Genomic DNA, 17,832 nt, shown 5'->3' with positions numbered 1-17,832 from the left:
TGGATAGCCAGGGGCACACTCCAACACTCATTTTTTACAAAAGATGCATTTGTGTTTAGTGAGTCTGCCAGACCAGAGGCAGTAGGGATGACCACGTGTTTACATTGACATTTTAGTCATTTAGCAGACGCTCTTATCCAGAGCGACTTACAGTTAGTGAATATATATATTTTTTTATACTGGCCCCCCGTGGGAATCGAACCCACAACCCTGGCGTTGCAAACGCCATGCTCTATCAACTGAGCTACATCCCTGCCGGCCATTCCCTCCCCTACCCTGGACGACGCTGGGCCAATTGTGCGCCGCCCAGTCGCGGCCGGCTGCGACAGAGCCTGGATTCGAACCAGGATCTCTAGTGGCACAGTTAGCACTGCGATGCAGTGCCTTAGACCACTGCACCACTCAGGAGACTCTCTTGATAAGTGTGTGAATTTGACTATTTTCCTGTCCTGCTAGGCATAAAAAATGTAATGAGTACTTTTGGTTGTCAGGGAAAATGTATGAAGTAAAAAGTTCAATATTTTCTTTAGGAATGTAGTGAAGTAAAAGTAAAAGCTGTCAAAAATATAAATAGTAAAGTAAAATACAAATACCCCAAAAAACTATTGAAGTAGTACTTTAAAGTATTTTTACATAAGTACACTGATAAAAATATTCCAAAACATACATCCTGTTTGCAATAAGGCACTAAAGAAAAACTGCAAAACAAATTGGCAAAGAAATTAAATTGATGTCCTGAATACAAAGTGTTATGTTTGGGGCAAATCCAACACAACACAGCACTGAGTACCACTCTTCATATTTTCAAGCATGGTGGTGGCTGCATCATGTTATGGGTATGCTTGTCATCGGCAAGGACTAGGGAGTTGTTTTTAGGACAAAAATAAACGGAATAGAGCTAAGCACAGGTAGAATTCTAGAGGAAAACCTGGTTCAGTCTGCTTTCCAACAAACACGGAGACAAATTCACCTTTCAACAGAACAATAACCTAAAACACAAGGCCAAATTTACTCTGGAGTTGCTTACCAAGACGACAGTGAATGTTCCTGAGTGACCTAGTTACAGTTTTGACTTAAACTGGCTTGAAAATCTATGGCAAGACTTGAAAATGGCTGTCTAGCAATGATCAACAACCAAGAGCTTGAAGAACAATCCAGGTGTGCAAAGCTCTTAGACTAACAGCTGTATTTGCTGCCAAAGGTGATTCTAACATGTATTGACTCAGGGGTGTGAATACTTATGGACATTTGATATTTCTGTATTTCATTTTAATAAATGTGCGAACATTTCTAAAAACATGTTTTCACATTGACATTATGGGGTATTGTCCATTTTGAATTCAGGCTGTAGCACAATAAAATGTGGAATAAGTCAAGGGGTATGAATACTCTCTGAAGGCACTTTGTGGCCCTGTGTGAGTCTGATGGGGTTTAAAGTGAGGAGATGAAAGGGTAGAGCAGTGTTGGGTGCCCAGGTCTCTCTCTCTCTCACCCCCCCACCCACCCCTCTTGCTCTCCCTCTTTCTTTTGATCAATTAAAATCCCTGTTAGGCATCTCCAGGGGAGCGTGGGCCTGTGAATATCAATGCATCAGAGGAGATATCTCCTTTAATCTCTCTCACTCCCTCTCGTTTTCTTTCGTTCTTTCTCTCTCTCTTTCTCTCTCCCTTCCACCTCCCTCTCTCTCTCTCCACTCGGCAGCACACATGAAAAGGTTAATGAATCGAGAGTGAAGTCTCTCTGCCTGTAGACAGTGTATTGAAGAACGATGGAGAGTGGATAGGTCATTGTAAAGGCAATGTAAGGAATGGGTTGTTAGTCTACTCTACTGTTACGAAATGCCACTACTAATCAATCATCTAATCCATTTTGCCTCTCCATTTAAATCATTGTGTTACGGTGAACATACTGAATGAATCATTACTTAAAAGAGCTTTCATGATATATCTCCTGCCTGCCGTGTGTAGCCTATCTGAAAGTGAAGCAGATGATTTAGAGGCCATATCGTCCCTTCTGTTTACTGTAAAGTCTGAGCTATTGCGTATGTGCAATACACAAAACGGACAACAGAACAGAGCAGTCCAGAACAAAACAAGTGTGACAACAACAGATCAGATGTTTTGAAACATCCACCTCTTCTATGATTTTGATAGTAAATATTCCATTGATCCAAACGTAAAACACGACCCAACCCTCCAACCCCCCCAAACCCCACAGCCCAGTATGTCGCTCCAGGCCCTGTGATATGAATTATTAAATACAGTAGTGTTCGCACATTTTAATGAATATTCAGACCTTTTTTACTCCCTCGCCGTCCGTCCCATCCACTGTCAACATCTGTATTCATGTGGCATGGAGGTTGGTGAGGCTGGCATCCGTTGACATGCACACACAGGGTCTGGCCAGGTAAGAGAAGACAGACATATGGATCGAATACCTGAGACAGACAGTGATTGGGGACTGAGGAGAGGGGTATGTAGGAAATAAGAGCAAGAGAGAGTAGCAACCATCAAGTGCAACTTTGATGTGGCAAAAGCTGTTGTAATAAAGCAATAAAGCAGAATTGTAAAAATTATAATCAATCATTCTACAGTAAAATGGTCAAAACATCCCTGAGGCAGACTTCACATGTTCATAATCGTACACACCTGTCAAGTAAATAAATTCTATGACCCCCTGCCTGATTTATGCTGTTCTATTTTGGTCATTTAGCAGACACTCTTATCCAGAGAGATTAGTGTTAAGCGCCTTGCTCAAGGGGACATTGACAGATGTTTCTCTAAGTCAGCTTGGGGTTTCAAACAAGCAACCTTTCAGTTATTGGCCCAACGCTCTTGACCGCTAAGCTACCTGCCCTGGTTCATATAGTTTTTTTTATTTTATTTTTATTTCACCTTTATTTAACCAGGTAAGCCAGTTGAGAACAGGTTCTCATTTACAACTGCGACCTGGCCAAGATAAAGCAAAGTAGTGCAATAAAAACAACACAGAGTTACATATGGGGTAAAAAAAAACCATAAAGTCAGAAATACAACAGAAAATATATATACAGTGTGTGCAAATGTAGCAAGTTATGGAGGTAAGGCAATAAATAGGCTATAGTGCAGAATAATTACAATAGTATTAACACTGGAATGCTAGATGTGCAAGAGATTATGTGCAAATAGAGATACTGGGGTGCAAAAGAGCAAAATAAATAACAATATAGGGATGAGGTAGTTGGGTGGGCTAATTTCAGATGGGCTGTGTACAGGTGCAGTGATCGGTAAGGTGCTCTGACAACTGATGCTTAAAGTTATTGAGGGAGATAAGAGTCTCCAGCTTCAGAGATTTTTGCAATTCGTTCCAGTCATTGGCAGCAGAGAACTGGAAGGAATGGCGGCCAAAGGAGGTGTTGGCTTTGGGAATGACCAGAGAGATATACCTGCTGGAGCGCAGACTACGGGTGGGTGCTGCTATGGTGACCAATGAGCTAAGATAAGGCGGGGATTTGCCTAGCAGTGATTTATAGATGGCCTGGAGCCAGTGGGTTTGACGACGAACATGTAGTGAGGACCAGCCAACAAGAGCGTACAGGTCACAGTGGTGGGTAGTGTATGGGGCTTTGGAGACAAAACGGATGGCACTGTGATAGACTACATCCAATTTGCTGAGTAGAGTGTTGGAGGCTATTTTGTAAATGACATCGCCGAAGTCAAGGATCGGTAGGATAGTCAGTTTTACGAGGGCATGTTTGGCAGCATGAGTGAAGGAGGCTTTGTTGCGAAATAGGAAGCCGATTCTAGATTTAACTTTGGATTGGAGATTCTTTATGTGAGTCTGGAAGTTGAGTTTACAGTCTAACCAGACACCTAGATATTTGTAGTTGTCCACATACTCTAGGTCAGACCCGTCGAGAGTGGTGATTCTAGTCGGGTGGGCGGGTGCTAGCAGCGTTCGATTGAAAAGCATGCATTTAGTTTTACTAGTGTTTAAGAGCAGTTGAAGGCTACTGAAGGATTGTTGTATGGCATTGAAGCTCGTTTGGAGGTTTGTTAACACAGTGTCCAATGAAGGGCCAGATGTATACAAAATGGTGTCGTCTGCGTAGAGGTGGATCTGAGAGTCACCAGCAGCAAGAGCGACATCATTGATATACACGGAGAAAAGTGTCGGCCCAAGAATTGAACCCTGTGGCACCCCCATAGAGACTGCCATAGGTCCAGACAACAGGCCCTCCGATTTGAAACACTGAACTCTATCTGAGAAGTAGTTGGTGAACCAGGCGAGGCAGTCATTTGAGAAACCAAGGCTATTTAGTCTGCCAATAAGAATGCGGTGGTTGACAGAGTCGAAAGCCTTGGCCAGGTCGATGAAGACGGCTGCACAGTACTGTCTATTATCAATCGCGGTTATAATATCGTTTAGGACCTTGAGCGTGGCTGAAGTGCACCCGTGACCAGCTCGGAAACCGGATTGCATAGCGGAGAAGGTACGGTGGTATTCGAAATGGTCGATGATCTGTTTGTTAACTTGGCTTTCGAATACTTTCGAAAGGCAGGGCAGGATGGATATAGGTCTGTAGCAGTTTGGATCTAGAGTGTCACCCCCTTTGAAGAGGGGGATGACCGCGGCAGCTTTCCAATCTCTGGGGATCTCAGACGTTATGAAAGAGAGGTTGAACAGACTAGTAATAGGGGTTGCGACAATTTCGGCGGCTAGTTTTAGAAAGAAAGGGTCCAGATTGTCTAGCCCAGCTGATTTGTAGGGGTCCAGATTTTGCAGCGCTTTCAAAACATCAGCTGTCTGAATTTGTGTGAAGGAGAAGCGGGGGGGGCATGGGCAAGTTGCAGCAGAGGGTGCAGAGTTGGTGGCCGGGTTAGTGGTAGCCAGATGGAAAGCATGGCCAGCTGTAGCAAAATGCTTGTTGAAATTCTCGATTATTGTAGATTTATCGGTGGTGATAGTGTTTCCTAGCCTCAGTGCAGTGGGCAGCTGGGAGGAAGTGCTCTTATTCTCCATGGACTTTACAGTGTCCCAAAACTTTTTGGAGTTAGTGCTACAGGATGCAAATTTCTGTTTGAAAAAGTTAGCCTTTGCTTTCCTGACTGCTTGTGTATATTGGTTCCTAACTTCCCTGAAAAGTTGCATATCGCGGGGGCTATTTGATGCTAATGCTGTACGCCACAGGATGTTTTTGTGCTGGTCAAGGGCAGTCAAGTCTGAGGAGAACCAGGGGCTATATCGGTTCTTAGTTCTGTATTTTTTGAATGGGGCATGTTTATTTAAGATTGAGAGGAAATTACTTTTAAGGAACAACCAGGCATCCTCTACTGACGGAATGAGATCTATATCCATCCAGGATACCTGGGCCAGGTCAATTAGGAAGGCCTCCTCGCTAAAGTGTTTTAGGGAGCGTTTGACAGTGATGAGGGGTGGTCGTTTGACCGCGGACCCGTTACGGACGCAGGCAATAAGGCAGTGATCGCTGAGATCCTGGTTGAAGACAGCTGAGGTGTATTTAGAGGGTATGTTAGTCAGGATGATATCTATGAGGGTACCCATGTTTACGGATTTAGGGTTGTACCTGGTAGGTTCGTTGATAATTTGCGTGAGGTTGAGGGCATCTAGCTTGGATTGTAGGATGGCTGGGGTATTAAGCATATCCCAATTTAGGTCACCAAGCAGTACAAACTCTGAGGATAAATGGGGGGCAAGAATAGTTGATTCTCTTCGGCTTGCTTTGCGTGCCACAAGTCCATTAAATGTCTCTAAAGCGCTGCACACAGCACAATATTCAACACAGTTCACTGCTTCAATAAATTATGCATTGAATTCAGATCCCTGGGAATTTCAATTACAGGTGCATCTTGGATGAGTGTTACTTGAATATGGGAGTAAGGCTCCCCCTAGTGTTAAACACTCCTTTAAACCGTGTGAGAATTAAACAGTAGATTAGATCAAATCAAATCAAATGTTATTTGTCACAAATCCGCCGACTACAACAGGTGTAGACTTTACCTTGAAATGCTTCCTTACAAGCCCTTTCCCAACAATGCAGAGTTAAAAAGTAAGAAAAGATTAGCAAATAAAAAACTAAAGGAAATAGTAACACTAACGAGAGGCTGTATACAAGGAGTACCGGTACCGAGTCAATGTGCAGGGGTACAAGGTAGTTGAGGTAATTGAGGTAATATGTACATGTACTGTCGGTAGGGTTCAAAGTGACTAGGCAATCAGGATAGATAATAAACAGAGTAGCAGCAGCGTATGTGAAGAGTTGAAAGAGTGTCTATGTGTGTGTGTGTGGTGTATATATGCATGTGTGTGTGTTTTGTGTGTGTGAGCGTATGTAGTGTGTGAGTGTGTGTGTTGGAGTGTCAGTGTAGTATGTGTGAGTGTGTGGGTAGAGCCCAGTGAGTGTGTGTAGTCAGTGCAAATAAAACTACAAAGAAACACCTTTGATAGAGTACACCCACACACCCACACACACGTCAATGCATAATAATACATGTTGTCATCACTACTGCTCAGTGCCTTATTTCAACTAGAGTAATTCAGCTATTTGTCTGCTATTACTGAGGCGTCGTCCTCACCTTTTCTCTCCTTGTCTCCAGGGGCTGTTTGTACCCTAAGCTCCAATTGCCTGGATGTCATCAATCACAGTCCAACTCTGTATGGAGGTCAGGTCCACAAGGGACCTACCTCACCTCCATCATACTACAACCCTTGGAGGGACAGTAATAATCGGATCACTCAAGGCCTGCACATAGCCTCTACGTCCATTGAGTGCTAGGAAGAATGTATCATTCATTCAAATAACTTATAAATGTTACACATACTTGACATTCCCAAACATAGAATATGCATTACTGTAAGTGGGATGGACATGATATCTATAGTTATCATGCCATCTAATGGTACATTTGATTATGACTGCTGGAACATGTATTTACTCCCATTCCACTCCAATCCAGTAGGTGGCAGGATTGTACAAAGCCAATAAACCTCATAAACAGTTGATTAAAACGAACAAAACTATATAACACTGCAACAAGATGTTTCAATGAAAACTTTAATCTTCTTCTAAAATGATAATGTTATTCAGATCTTACAATTGTACACACCGGCATGCTTTATATGCCTCTTAAATGTCAATTTATCTCCCAAAATAATTTGCGGAACATTTAACAGTTAACAACAGTTATTTTGGATTAAAACCTTTTAAATCCTGGTGGAAGATATCTGTGGGAGAGTGTTTTTGGTTTGAGGTCAGATTATTTCAGAAAGTCCTTGTAATATCTGTAACATCTTTGTTACTGTAACATTGAAAGACTCAATTTGGCACTAACCAATCCCTGTGGAAAAATGGGATTGAGAGAAATCAGTGTACACTGAAAATAAGTAGTAGTAGTCCCCAGTATGGCCAGCAGCTACTGTCCTCCATGTCTGTATGGGCCTTATCAATGCCCTGTAGTACTGGGTATTACTGGGTTACAAGAGGGTAAATGTCAGACCTGGGTCCAATACTTCAAATACTTGAGGTGCACTTAATTTAGCTTGACTAGCATGCAGGTTGGGTGGAGTTTGCACTTTTGCTACTATTCTATTGGTTCCATTGTACCAGACAAGCAAAGCACACCTCAAGAATTTGACATAGACACAGGTCTGAATCATTATAATTACAGATTATCTAACAGGCACACTGCGGAGACTGACTGACTACTGATGTCTCTCAGTAGACTGAATATACACAATTCCCACTACCTTCTCCACCTATTCTATTCTCTAAAGGTATTCCTAGGGTATTCCCTAGGGTTAGGGTTAGGGGCAGGCAGCCTTGATATTCAACCACACTAATGTTCAAATTCCTCTTCACAGACACTCTGAAGGCTGGGAGGCTTAAAGAGACTCTCCTCACAGACCCTCATCACTGTGACATCACGTCAATGACCAATCAAAACACAGGAAATGTTGTCAGAGGCAGCACTATACGACTTTTAGAGAATACAAAATAAACAACAACATTCAAGTAATCCCATGGTCTGAAAAATACAAAGTAGAACCATTAAACATTTCAAACCTTACCCATATACTTAGGTATAAAACAATTAAAATCTTAATAATTATAATAACATAATAATAATAATAATGCCAGTTTGTGATGCCATTATTATGTAGTAGCAACTTCCAAGGAGGTAAACAAAATGGCATGCACAACAATGTTGAATAATAAAGATAAATAAAAATAATACAAAATCATATCCAATATATTCCTAATAATCATAAATAATGGATGTTTGTCTCATAGAGATAGATAGAGGACTCATCTTTGTATCTGTGCCATAATGGTATATGTGACTGCACCGGGATCTCCATTTTAGAGTAGTCAATTTTCTTCTCAATTTCTGTTTGAAAAAAAAGTGAAATACTAGTATTGGTGATTTACCACAACCTGCAGTTCTAGAATCCTGAACAAAGTATTGTGTGTAATGTATTTATTGTGGCCACTAGATGGCGGTAAAGCTATTTACAAACCATAGGCAACCCAATTTGAAGAAGTAGAAGTCAACGCTCTGATCATTGGCTGATCGCTCCCAAGCCATAGGAATCCCAGTTGATTCATTCAATGGTTGAAAACCTCAATGGCAATTTCCATGCTAAAACGGGTTGTATTCATTTAGATTCCTCTATCTATCTCTATGGTGTATCTCTCTCAGCACGACCAGGCAGGTTAGTGGGGAATGGAGGGAGGCAGAACAACATAAAAACATTTCAATTTCCCAGGTCATATTCGACCACTGGTAGACGCTGAATAAATAAAACAAGGTCAAGTACTAAAGTCCATCTGTCTTGGTTTTCAGAACGGTCATCTTAACACATTACAGCTGTTTTTACAATACCTAACAGTAGTTTTAGTGTTTTAACCATATAAAGTCAACCAAACCAAACCCACCCCTGTGAGGTGTCCACAATAACAGAAACACAACCACACACACACCCACCAGCACGGTAAGAAATTGCACATTCAACACTCCTTGGTGCCATAAAGGACTGTTAAAACATTAATGTAATGTAAACATAAACAGAGAAATGCACAAATGTCATTCATTCATATTGCATTGAATATGGCTCAGATTTTTTTTACTATTCTCTCTCAAGCATACCGCACACACACACACCCTCTCTCCCGCTGTCTCTCTATCACACAAACACACACATGCACGCACACACAAGTCTAAAAGAACTGAACACACACAAATACACACACACAGTCTGTAGGTATGTACAGTCGTGGTCAAAGGTTTTGAGAATGACAAAACTGAGTCTGCTGCCTCAGTTTTGATGATGGCAATTTGCATATACTCCAGAATGTCACGAAGAGTGGTCAGATGAATTGCAATTAATTGCAAAGTCCCTCTTTGCCATGAAAATGAACTTAATCCCACAAAAACATTTCCACTGTATTTCAGCCCTGCCACAAAAGGACCAGCTGCCATCATGTCAGTGATTATCTCGTTAACACAGGTGAGAGTGTTGACGAGGACAAGGCAGGTGTGAGTGCATCTGCACGCACAGTGAGGCGAATACTTTTGGAGGATGGCCTGGTGTCAAGAAGGGCAGCAAAGAAGCCACTTCTCTCCAGGAAAAACATCAGGGACAGACTGATATTCTGCAAAAGGTACAAGGATTGGACTGCTGAGGACTGGGGTAAAGTCATTTTCTCTGATGAATCCGCTTTCCGATTGTTTGGGGCATCCGGAAAACACCTTGTCCGGAGAAGACAAGGAGAGCGCTACCATCAGTCCTGTGTCATGCCAACAGTAAAGCATCCTGAGACCATTAATGTGTGGGGTTGCTTCTCAGCCAAGGGAGTGGACTCACTCACAATTTTGCCTAAGAACACAGCCATGAATAAAGAATGGTACCAACACATCCTCCGAGAGCAACTTCTCCCAACCATCCAAGAACAGTTTGGTGACGACCAATGCCTTTTCCAGCATGATGGAGCACCTTGCCATAAGGCAAAAGTGATAACTAAGTGGCTCGGGGAACAAAACATCGACATTTTGGGTCCATGGCCAGGAAACTCCCCAGACCTTAATCCCATTGAGAACTTGTGGTCGATCCTCAAGAGGCGGGTGGACAAAAAAACAAAACACAAATTCTGACAAACTCCAAGCATTGATTATGCAAGAATGGGCTGCCATCAGTCAGGATATGGCCCAGAAGTTAATTGACAGCATGCCAGGGCGGATTGCAGAGGTCTTGAAAAAGAAGGGTCAACACTGCAAATATTGACTCTTTGCATAAACTTAATGTAATTGCCAATAAAAGCCTTTGACACTTATGGAATGCTTGTAATTATACTTCAGTATACCATAGTAACATCTGACAAAAATATCTCATAACACTGAAGCAGCGAACTTTGTGAAGACCAATACTTGTGTCATTCTCAAAACTTTTGACCACGACTGTACATGCAGCTCTGGTAGAGCTCTAGGTTGGGTGTGTAAGGGGTCCCCAAGGCTGCATGGAGAATCTGTCTGTCTCTCTTTTCGTTGTCTGCCTAGCTGTCTGTCCACTCATCTCAGTCCCACACTGGCCTCCGGGGGAGTCTTAGAATTGGGTGTCTACAAGCCTAGCAGTGTTGGTGGGATAGCAGTAGTGGTATCCTAGTGTAGCAGTGTTGGTGGGATAGCAGTAGTGGTATCCTAGTGTAGCAGTGTTGGTGGGATAGCAGTAGTGGTATCCTAGTGTAGCAGTGTTGGTGGGATAGCAGTAGTGGTATCCTAGTGTAGCAGTGTTGGTGGGATAGCAGTAGTGGTATCCTAGTGTAGCAGTGCTCGTAGTATGGAGGGTGCTGGGTGCTGTCCCTGCCTCACATTGCTGTGTGTCTTTGGCACACATCTGAATGATTCACAAAGGCCTTCTGGGAAAATACATATGTTGAAACTATGTTTAGTACGTGGTTTAACCGTGGTTGAACCGCATTGGTACAGTATGTAAGGCTGCAGGGCCGCACTGAGAGAGGGTCTGTGTGTCTGTGAACCCTCACCTCTGATCCCTGATCCCTGACCCCTGACCCCTAACCCCCGGAACCCTAACCTAGCCTGGACCCTGGCATTCAGTGAACAACAGGCAACTCCATACCCCAACACTCCCATAGGTTTACAATCAATCAATAAATTAATAAATTAATAAAACCAATAATAAATAATGATTTCTATTAAATTCTATCCTGTGCAGGATAGGACAGAGTAATGCTGATTATGGAGTCTAAAGCGCGTCAGGCTGCTCCTGTCTGTCGGTCCATCCGTCTGTCCATCCCTCAGTCAATCTATGGAGGTGAAGGGGGCTTAACTCTCTCCTCCATCTCTCCTCCTCTTCTCCCTGTCTTCCCCTCTCTCCGAGTGTAGCATTTTTTCCTCTCTCTCTCTCTCGCTCTCTCTCATACAGCAGTCTCCAGATCTTCGTGGGAGACAGTGGTAGGGTGCTGTTTGCTGGTCAGGTAGGAGGCCAGCTCTTGGTCCCCCGCGTTACGAGCTTGTTCCACTGGCGTCTTACCCTGTGAACACACACAGACACACACACACGTTTGTGGTTACTTACACTCCACTAAACAAACTCTCTCTTATGTGCTCGCTTGCCTTTGTGCGTGCGTGTCTGTGTGTGTTTGTGCGGTACAAGTGTGTGTGTGTGTACTGTGTGTGTGTGTGAGTGGTGCAGTGTCTGTGTGTGTGTGTGTGTGTTAGGTTCTAACCTTGAAGTTGGTCTTGATGATGGAAGCTCCGGAGTCCATGAGAAGACGACACACAGCGTGATGCTTCTGAGAGGCCGCTTTGTGCAAGGCAGTGTCTCCTCTGAAAACACACACATGAGCACACACTTCACGCAAGCTACAGGCTGCCTGATCAGTTTGAGGTATAGCAAAGTTACATTAGGCACAGAAACAAGACATTCTTCAATGTTAAGACCCTCAGATAGACAACAAAGCCATCAGACAGTGGGTGACTTACGTTTCTCTATCGGTTAAATCCAGGAGCACCTTTGACCCTAAAAGAAAGTAAACAGAGCAAACATTTTAGGTTTGCAAAAAAGCTCATTTGACGGATGCAATAAGAAGCAACACACACACACACACACACACACACACACACACACACACACACACAGGCACACACTCACCGTGCTCCAGTATGAAGCAGACCAGTTCAGTGTGTCCGTGCTGGGAGGCCAGGTGTAGTGCACTACAACCCCTAGAATCCCTCACCAGAAGGCTGGTCCCACGAAAGAAGCTGCCCGACAACTGAAAGAGAACCAGGAAGAACAAAGTTATAATAGAAACATATGTATCAACTTCAGTAGTGCATATTACATCAGGAATGACTTTGAGCTTTTTCTAGTATGACACTCAGAGGTTTGCTAGGGACAAGGTAGAGATATCTAACCGTAGTCAGGTCCCCAGAGCAGGCAGCCGTCAACAGTGCTAGAGAACACACACACCACTATCAGTTAGACAATGTTATAGGGTTACACATGAGTTAACAGGAATCATTCCCACTGTAAGGCAGGGTTTTTATAGATGAACAACATGGGTTTAGAAATGTTCTTCTTTCAAAAGATGCAAAATATCCCACCTTGTTCCTCAGATGTCAGAGGGCTCCTGTATCAGAAAGACAAATAGATGAGAGGACTGCAACTCTCAACATGAAATAACATTATAGGTGTGTGTGTGTGTGTGTGTGTGTGTGTGTGTGTGTGTGTGTGTGTGTGTGTGTGTGTGTGTGTGTGTGTGTGTGTGTGTGTGTGCGTGCGAGTGAGTGTTTTGCGGGTCTGTGTGTGTATGCATGTGTTTACACATCTGTGTATGTGAGTGTGTGGGTCTTTCTCTCTCTCCCTTTTTCTCTGTCTCTCACCCAGAGTTGGGCTCCACCACCAGGTCAGGCATTTCTGTGGCCTGTCCCCCCGCTAGTCCATCGTGGTCCAGGATAAACACCTCTTCCTGGCAGATTTCTGTCACATAGTGCAGGTGCTCCTGGGCCTTGTCTATACGGTAGAAACGGTCCGCAGACGTAGCTGGGGAAAGGACACTTTGTTTAGAGAGAACAGTTTACTGTCACACAGTCAATGTTTTACAGTCACACTGTTATACCGCGTTACCAAACCTTATTTAGAGACTTCAGAGTTCCACTTTACATGAGGAATAACGGCTGGAGATGTGCGTATATACAAGTAGGCTAAAGCTCTGGCTCATTTACAGAAATGCTGATTCATGTTTTGACCCTAGGTGAGTGATGTCACTGAGTGATGTCACTCACAGTCCAGGAAGCTCCAGTTAGGGGACAGTCTGTGAGCGGAGCCAGGTCGCGGTAGACCTCGACACTCATCCTACAGAAAGGGGAGGGAAGGGATGGGCAGTTCAATAATGACTCATTGATAACATAGTCAAACCTAATAGATTGAAAGATAGACAGATAGGAACCTGGTAATGCACTCGGTGGCCAGCAGATGGAGCCTGATGAAGATCCTGTTAGAAACAGGAAACCCAGCAGTGTTTCAGAAAATAGAACAACCATCATAGTCAAATCATATTGGTGTGAGTGTGTGTCTGCCTGTGTGTGCATGTGTGTATGCAAGCATGTCGTGTGTGTGTGCGCATGTGTGTGTGTTCTCACCTCCTGTAGCCTGTCTATGTAGAGTCTACAGGTCTCCAGGTCACAGTCCCCTCTCACCACCACAATCCCCACAGCGATCGCTGCAACACACACACACACGTACACACTTTATTAATGTCTTTCCTAGCTGCAGGACACACATGGACGCTTCATCAAAGACACACACACACACTCACAGATGTCTCGGAGTCGTTCCTTGTCGAACTGTAGTCTGTCGTAGTCCTGCAGACTGATACGGTTGACTCTGAGGCGCAGGCGCTCGGGGACAGCATGGGGGCTGCAGGAACACATACACACGCACGTTGAAACGTCTCAATCAACATTACGTATTCCTTTATTTAATTTTTTTCTGTTCAGTACCGGAACAAATAGGATGTGTGTATTTTCCCTTTTGCATTGATTGTGATCTAGCTATGCCAGGATAGAGTACACTGTGCTACATATACTGTAGCCACAACAGTACAGAGCAGGACAGGGTGGACTCACACAGAGACAGACACCAGGAGACAGCACAACAACAGGTTAGAAGGGTTCAGCATGCAGCAGCAACCGTATACTTTAGACATTAGACACACTTCCTGTATACGGTACACAACACACACATAAACACAAACAAATAACGTAACTCTCTTTTTCTCACTCAGTTTCTCTCCATCTTTCTCTCTCTCAGACACTCTCTCAAACACACACACACACACACACACACACACACACACACACACACACACACACAGGGTTCAGGTACTTACACAGAGAAGGAGTCAGGGGGAGCAGAAAGACGGCGCAGGTCTGCTGCACACACTTTCTGAATACTGCAGTCGTACACACACACAACAGGGTAGGGCGAGTGAGGGGAAAAACACCGGCCCAGAGGGGAGACAGGTAAATATCAAGGAAAGAGAGAGGGACAGAGGAGTAGACATGAAGGTGAGAATAGAGGGAAGAAAGAAAACATGAAAAGGAGAGGAGGGGATGAAGACATGGAGGAAGCCTATGACAGACAGTAGTATTGCAGAACACTGAGACAACAACACAGCTTTAGTTACTGTAGATGAGTAGAACCACACTGTGTAAAGAACAACACACACAGTGGCAGCTAGATACACACACAGGTATTAGTGCTGTTGGGACGATCTGGTAACAGGTGGTAGTAAGCGGAACAGATGGTTAGAGGAGAAACTAACAGTGTGAAGGGAATATAATGAGAGACATCCCTGAATAAGACCAAGAAACAGAACTGTGGGTGGGTGTGTACAGAGCAGTGGGTTTACACCTTGAGAGATGTTACACTAAGGCAGCGCCTAGTTTGAACCTGTTTCTCCTTGGTGTATGCTTCTTTCCAATAGAAGGCAAGCACGGCATCGAAACTAGCACTGGTTATCTTTCTCGTAATCGGTGTAAACGTACACTTAGACCCATTCATAGTGTCCATTCTGTAGCCCTGGGAGCTATGTGACTCACAGCAGGACTCTGAGGCCTTTACCCTTCTGTACACCGCTGGCTTAGTTCCACAGGAAGAGGGAGTGTGTGTGATTCACTGAGTCAGCTCGGGGATTCGAACCAGCGACCGTTCGGTTACTGGTCTTAACTGCTAGGCTACCTGCCACCATTCTAGTTAGAGAGTGTATGTTTGATTCACTCGTTGAGTGAGGGCAGTGAGGTTTTGATCCCTAGTTCTATGTTGGCCTATATTCTTTTTACATTTTACATTTTACATTTTAGTCATTTAGCAGACGCTCTTATCCAGAGCGACTTACAGGAGCAATCAGGGTTAAGTGCCTTGCTCAAGGGCACATTAACGTCATTTAGCAGACGCTCTTAGCCAGAGCGACTCACAAATTGGTGCGTTCACCCTATAGCCAGTGGGATAACCACTTTACAATTTGGGGGGGGGGGGGGTTAGAAGGAATACTTTAGAGGAGTATTCTTGGTGTGTGTGTGTGTGTGTGACTCACTCATTGAGCAGGGGTACTGAGGTTCGTCTCTTGCTCTTCTGTACCATGTTGGCCTGGTTGCGTAGGGAGATCCGGAGGGTTGAGGGGGCCAAGCGACACGGCTCTCCATCCACCTACATCCATACACACACACACACATTACATATCAAATACAGTCTGATTGGCGGTTGTATCCCTGTCGTCTAGGACTGTGTTGTATTTCTGTAGCATGGGCCTGTGTTGTATTTCTGTAGCATGGGCCTATGTTGTATCTCTGTATAGTGTGGCTCTGTGTTATACACTCACAGGCCAGTTTATTAGGTTCACCCATCTAGTACCGGGTCAGACCCCCCTTTGCCTCCAGAACAGCCTGAATTCTTTGGGGCCTTCTACTACGTGTCGGAAATGTTCCACAGGGATGTTGGTCCATGCTGACGCGGTGGCATCATGCTCTATTGGGTTGAGTTCTGGGGACTGCGCAGGCCACTCAAGTAAACTGAACTCGCAGTCATGTTCCAGGCAATGTTTTTCCACTCCTCAATTGTCCAGTGTTGGTGATCGCGTGCCCACTGGAGCCGCTTCTTCTTTTTAGCTGATAGGAGTGGAACCCTATGTGGTCGTCTGCTGCAATAGCCCATCTGTGACACTGATGTTGTGCGTTCCGAGATGCCGTTCTGCACACACACGTTCTGCACTGTTTTGTCTGTTTGTGGCCGGCCTGTCAGCTTGCACTAATATTTTTTTTTTTTTTTAAATTTGGTCATTTAGCAGACACTCTTATCCAGAGCGACTTACAGGAGCATTTAGGGTTAAGTGCCTTGCTCAAGGGCACATCGACAGATTTTTCACCTAGTCAGCTCAGGGATTAGAACCAGCGACCTTTCGGTTACTGGCACAACACTCTTAACCACTAAGCTACCTGCCGCCATTCTCCTTTGACTTCTCTCATTAACAAGCTGTTTTCGCCATGAGGGCTGCCGCTGACCGGAGGTTTATTGTTTGTCGCACCATTCTCTGTAAACCCTAGACACTGTCGTGCGTGAAAAGCCCAGGAGGGCTGTCGTTTCTGACATACTGGATCTGGCGAGTCTGGTACCAACAATCATACCACGCTCAAAGTCACTTAGGTCACTCGTTTTGCCCATTCTAACGTTCAATCGAACAGTAACTGAATGCCTCAAAGCCTGTCTGCCTGCTTTATATAGCAATCCATGGCCACGTGACTCTCTGTCTGTAGGAGGGATCCATTTTCTTGAACGGGGTGGTGTACATAATAAACTGGCCAGTGAGTGTATATCTGTAGCATGCACTATAAACCCCAATGTGCTGTCATTACTCAAAACTTTTGAAGAAACCCGTTTCACTTAATATATCTGAATAGTTACCTAAAGTGATTTTGTGGTCATTACTCAAACCGATAGAGCCACTGCAACCCTAGGGGGTCCAGATTTGAGTTGTATCAGCTTGAAAAAAAAGATGTAACACTCTCACTAAGCCACGCCTCCAATATAATTTAATTGTGTGCCTTGCCTTTTCGAGTGAACTGTAGTGTTACCACCCATGACTCTATGTGTTAGTGACAGAGACATGGTTGTTGAATTTGTTAATTTTCAGTCCTGTGGCCTTCACCAAGTGAGTTCCTAGGTGAATGTTACCATAACAATTAAACTCTTTATGACAATACATCACATAAGGCCTTATTTTGAGGCCTAGCTTTACCCTAATACAGCGGCCTGAAACTCATGGTTTACAGGCCACATCAGGCCCGCAAATAGGGTTGGAAAGTTCCAGTAACTTTTACCAAAATTCCCAGATTTTCTAAAAACCTTGGTTGAAGTATTTCCAGGAATCTTCCAACCAGAACTTCTGGAAAACCTGGATAATGTACCAGGATTTTGTCTACATTAATGCCTACATTTGTTTTTGCTACATTTATTATATAACAGACACCTTAATTATATTATGTGAGCTAAACATAAAAATAAAAGAACAAATATATAAAAACATTTTCCTTAAAGTATAATTTTTAGAAAGTTGTAATGTTACTTTCCCCAATACAACAAAAAAACACTTAAATACATCACATTTTCTAAATACATTTAATTTTCAAATTACATTCCTATGGAGGACTGCTCGTTCTGGGGAGTGCCAATTTGGCCGACCGGTGGCTTCAAACCCTCTCCCTGGCCAAAACATAGTATCAGCAATCCAGGTCTATATACATCATTGGTTGTATTGCT

The 17,832-nt window shown here is 43.8% G+C and overlaps 1 protein-coding gene across 1 annotated transcript; it reads right to left on the bottom strand.

Annotated features, from left to right (window-relative positions):
* Positions 1-10,041: 10,041 nt before the first annotated feature.
* On the bottom strand, positions 10,042-15,701 carry LOC311119538 (diacylglycerol kinase iota-like). Its single transcript, XM_084194210.1, has 12 exons — positions 15,614-15,701; positions 13,835-13,935; positions 13,659-13,738; positions 13,466-13,510; positions 13,302-13,371; positions 12,900-13,059; positions 12,621-12,646; positions 12,432-12,469; positions 12,169-12,289; positions 12,000-12,036; positions 11,744-11,843; positions 10,042-11,548 (listed from the first exon to the last, which is right to left on the bottom strand). The coding sequence occupies exons 1-12, from the start codon at positions 15,658-15,660 to the stop codon at positions 11,432-11,434; spliced, it is 942 nt and encodes a 313-aa protein (XP_084050336.1). The 5' UTR covers positions 15,661-15,701; the 3' UTR covers positions 10,042-11,431.
* Positions 15,702-17,832: the final 2,131 nt, after the last annotated feature.

This window comes from Coregonus lavaretus (assembly GCF_964263955.1).
Source record: "Coregonus lavaretus genome assembly, contig: HAP1_SCAFFOLD_7464, whole genome shotgun sequence".
In the NCBI taxonomy this organism is placed as follows: domain Eukaryota; kingdom Metazoa; phylum Chordata; class Actinopteri; order Salmoniformes; family Salmonidae; genus Coregonus; species Coregonus lavaretus.
The sequence above is the reverse complement of the archived record's forward strand: the minus strand, read 5'-3'. Positions and strand labels throughout refer to the sequence as shown.